The following is a 3,744-nucleotide window of genomic DNA, read 5'->3' on the forward strand; positions in this document are numbered from 1 at the left end:
ATTACAATCCGCCATCAAAATGATACATTTAATTATTCTGGCTGCTGTGAGAAAAGGCTATAAATGATCGGCCACCTGCAGGATCCTCACATGTGATAGCCTAGTATAGCCAGGACAACTTCTTTATGTTTACAGACGTGAGGTAATTACGCAGTGCCATGCTCGAATATCCCGCGAAAACCTACCCGTACCACTCAAATTAGAAAACATTATTATAAGCTAACCGTTGTGAATCGGGCTAAAGTAAGGACGAAAGTTTCAAACACTGGCTGGTTATGTACTTGCTCAAATATTGATTTCGGATAATTTTTAACCAAAAAAAGTTACGGACTGCAGCTTTAATTAAAAAAAAACCATAATAATGTCATAATGCAAAATATTCTTAACGTTACAAAAAAAATCTTAATTTTTTCATGTAATATCTTTTTAATATTTGCTTTTGATTTTTGGGATTAAATATGATTAAATATGGTCTTTAAAAAACACACAGGATGATATTTATAGTTTTCACATTATAAACAATATATATTTAGGTACAGCGTGTGCTTAATTAAAAAAAAACATTGACTGGAGACTGGAGTAATGATGCTGAAAATTCTGCTTTGAATTACAGAAATAAATTACATTTTACAATATATTCACATAGAAAACAGTTATTTTAAATTGTAATAATATTTCACATTATTACTGTTTTTACTGTATTTTTGATCAAATAAATGCAGCCTCTATGAGCAGAAGAGATGGTTCATGGTTGAAGATGCAAATTATGGTTTATGACGGTTACGGTTGTGACGTAAACTAAAGACTATTGATAATTTAAAAATAAAATAAAATAGACTTCTTTCAAAATCATTAAAATCTTACCGACCCCAAACATTTGAATGCTTGCCTATTTTCAAACATGTATCACGTATCCACACCTGTTAATCCCAGTAGAATGGTAACCACCACTTGTCCAGCAGTTGTGATGAGGTTACCGATGATCTCTTTGAGTTTTGTTGGCACTCCTGCTACTCTGCGCAGAATCTTCATCTTTATGCTCTCCTGCACCTCCTCCTCCTCCACCTCCTCTTCCTCATCCAGACCTGCTCTCTCCCCGTCCTCTTCCTCTGCCTCATCTTCTGCATCAAAGTCCTCGTCAAAGAGCATCTCGTCATCATCATCATCACCATTTTCCACTTTCTCGTCATTCTCCTCCTGTGTTTGATCACAGAACATAAGAATCATGCACATTTACTGTACGAATACGAACCCACATGACCTAAAACATTTGACAAAATGTGCAGAGTACAATGGATGAAAAAAAGTTGACAGCACAAAAATAGAACAAAAAAAATGCATAATTAAAAAAAAAAGTTAATAAATGTTAATGAACAAATAATATTAAGTAAAGTAAACAAACGGTTTTTCATGTTTCATGTTTTTCTGTTTACATTTTAATTTTAAAGTTTTAGTAATTTTGTTGTGTTTTTGTCATTTTTATTAGTTTATAATAATTTATATTTATATTATAATTTATATTAGTTTATTATTGTCTGTATAGTTTCTATACATATTATTTCAGGTTTAGTTTTAGTTATTTTAGTACATCAAATGAAACTAAATGAAAATGAGAAATGTTTCTTTCAACTAACTGAAAGACAGACAGACAGACAGACAGACAGACAGACAGACAGACAGATAGATAGATAGATAGACAGATAGATAGTATTTTATTTTAATAATACTAATCAATCAATAATAATAATAATCATCATAGTCATTACTATTAGCATTATTAGGTTAATAAATGAATAATTTATTTATTATTAATAATAAATAAATAAATAAACAAATAAATTATTAATATTAATAAAAAATATTTATTTAGTTAATTTATTAACTTTTATTAATTTATTATTTAAAATAAAATACAATTATTATAATTAAATGTTTTTTATTAAGTTCTGATAGCACAAATGGTAGAGCAGGTTTGGTTACTAGGGAAATTTTAATTACTGTACTTAAGTCAATAAATAAATAAAGTACTTTTTAACTTGAAATAAAATGGATATAAAAATACAATTGACAGTACAAAAAAAAACATTTCAAAAATGCATAATTTTTTAAATGTTTATCATTGCATGCTATTCATATGCTAATATACTAGATCAAATATTAGGCAGTAAAGAGTATATACTACACAGTCCACAGTACACTAGTCCATTTTATGGACATTGTCTGTTTAAGTGTTGTTTAATCTGGTTTAGATTAACTCTGATCTCACACACAAACAATACGGCCATCTAGCTTTATTGGCTCCATATGTATGGCCTTCAGCAGAGGAAACTACTTCCTGTTCACAGTAGCACATAAACACCAGTAAACGTTTAGCTACAGCATGAGGCAATTCTTTACACCTCTAGTAAGTCTCTTATTAACATTAACTTTATTAATATATTCTAGTATTACAGCTCATCACGCTTTAAACAAAATACAGTCAACATGACAAAAAAAAGACGTTTTGTGATTAGTTTCAGTCTAATATATGACCCTGGACCACAAAACCAGTCATAAGGGTCAATTTTTCTAAATTGAGATTTATACATCATCTGAAAGCTGAATAAATATGGTTTCCATTGATGTATGGTTTGTTAGGATAGGACAATATTTGTTCGAGATACAACTATTTGAAAATCTGGAATCTGAGGGTGCAAAAAAATCTAAATATTGAGAAAATCTCCTTTAAAGTTGTCCAAATTAAGTTCTTAGCAATGCATATTACTAATCAAAAATTCAGTTTTGATATATTTACAGTAGGAAATTTACAAAATATCTTCATGGAACATGATCTTAACTTAATATCCTAATGATTTTTGGCATAAAAGAAAAATCAATAATTTTGACCCATACAATGTATTTTTGGCTATTGCTTCAAATATACCCCAGCGACTTAAGACTGCTTTTGTGCTCCAGGGTCACATATATATGCAAGTGTACAAAATAAACTTGTAGCAGATGTTCTGGGAACTTCTCTTCATCCTATAACATAGTAAACCTGTTTTGTAGGGCTTTATTTCTGGGAAAACAAAAAGTTGGAAAGCTGGTATTGGGGTGGGGTTCACAAAAATGTGACTATGACATTTCACATAGTAAAGTTCTTTAACAACACTTCTGCTGAGCTGACACTGCATGCAAACTTTCAGTCATTATTGTAGACATATAGATTTATTTTGTGATAATAAATGGCTGACTGTACATTATACTGTTTATTGCATTGCTACTTATCAAATATTAAATACTGATTTGAGTTGAACTTATTTTGTCGTGTTTGAAGAATGAAAGCATGGACTGATATGAAAGATATGTAACTATAGCACAGTAAGAAAACAATCATCTGGGACAAAAATCAATCATCCACTTTAGTGTTATTCTTCAAAAATATGTGACTACATAAAAATAAAATAAAATAAATGATTCAAATAATTCAAGAATTATTTCTAAGTTCTGGTAGCTTGACTGGTAGCGTTGGGTTTGTTTTCTAGGGAACAGACACTATTAAAAACAACAAAAGTTCTGGTAGCTCAACAGAAGAAGAAGTAGTAGAATTATTAGCAGTAGTAGTAGTATTAAAGGGGTCATATGATGCGATTTCAAGTTTTCCTTTCTCTTTGGAGTGTTACAAGCTCTTGGTGCATAAAGAAGATCTGTAAAGTTGCAAAGACTAAAGTCTCAAAACCAAAGAGATATTCTTTATAAAAGTTA

The 3,744-nt window shown here is 30.0% G+C and overlaps 1 protein-coding gene across 1 annotated transcript in view; it reads right to left on the reverse strand.

Annotated features, from left to right (window-relative positions):
- The window catches only part of LOC107754605 (piezo-type mechanosensitive ion channel component 2-like), a 94,129-nt gene that overhangs the window by 64,589 nt on the left and 25,796 nt on the right, over window positions 1–3,744 (reverse strand). The window contains 1 exon segment of the mRNA XM_016571117.1: window positions 921–1,197. Coding sequence (XP_016426603.1) covers window positions 921–1,197 — 277 coding nt within the window.

The sequence above is a fragment of the Sinocyclocheilus rhinocerous genome, unplaced genomic scaffold, assembly GCF_001515625.1.
Source record: "Sinocyclocheilus rhinocerous isolate Xijiao unplaced genomic scaffold, SAMN03320098_v1.1 scaffold472, whole genome shotgun sequence".
Classification (NCBI taxonomy): Eukaryota; Metazoa; Chordata; class Actinopteri; order Cypriniformes; family Cyprinidae; genus Sinocyclocheilus; species Sinocyclocheilus rhinocerous.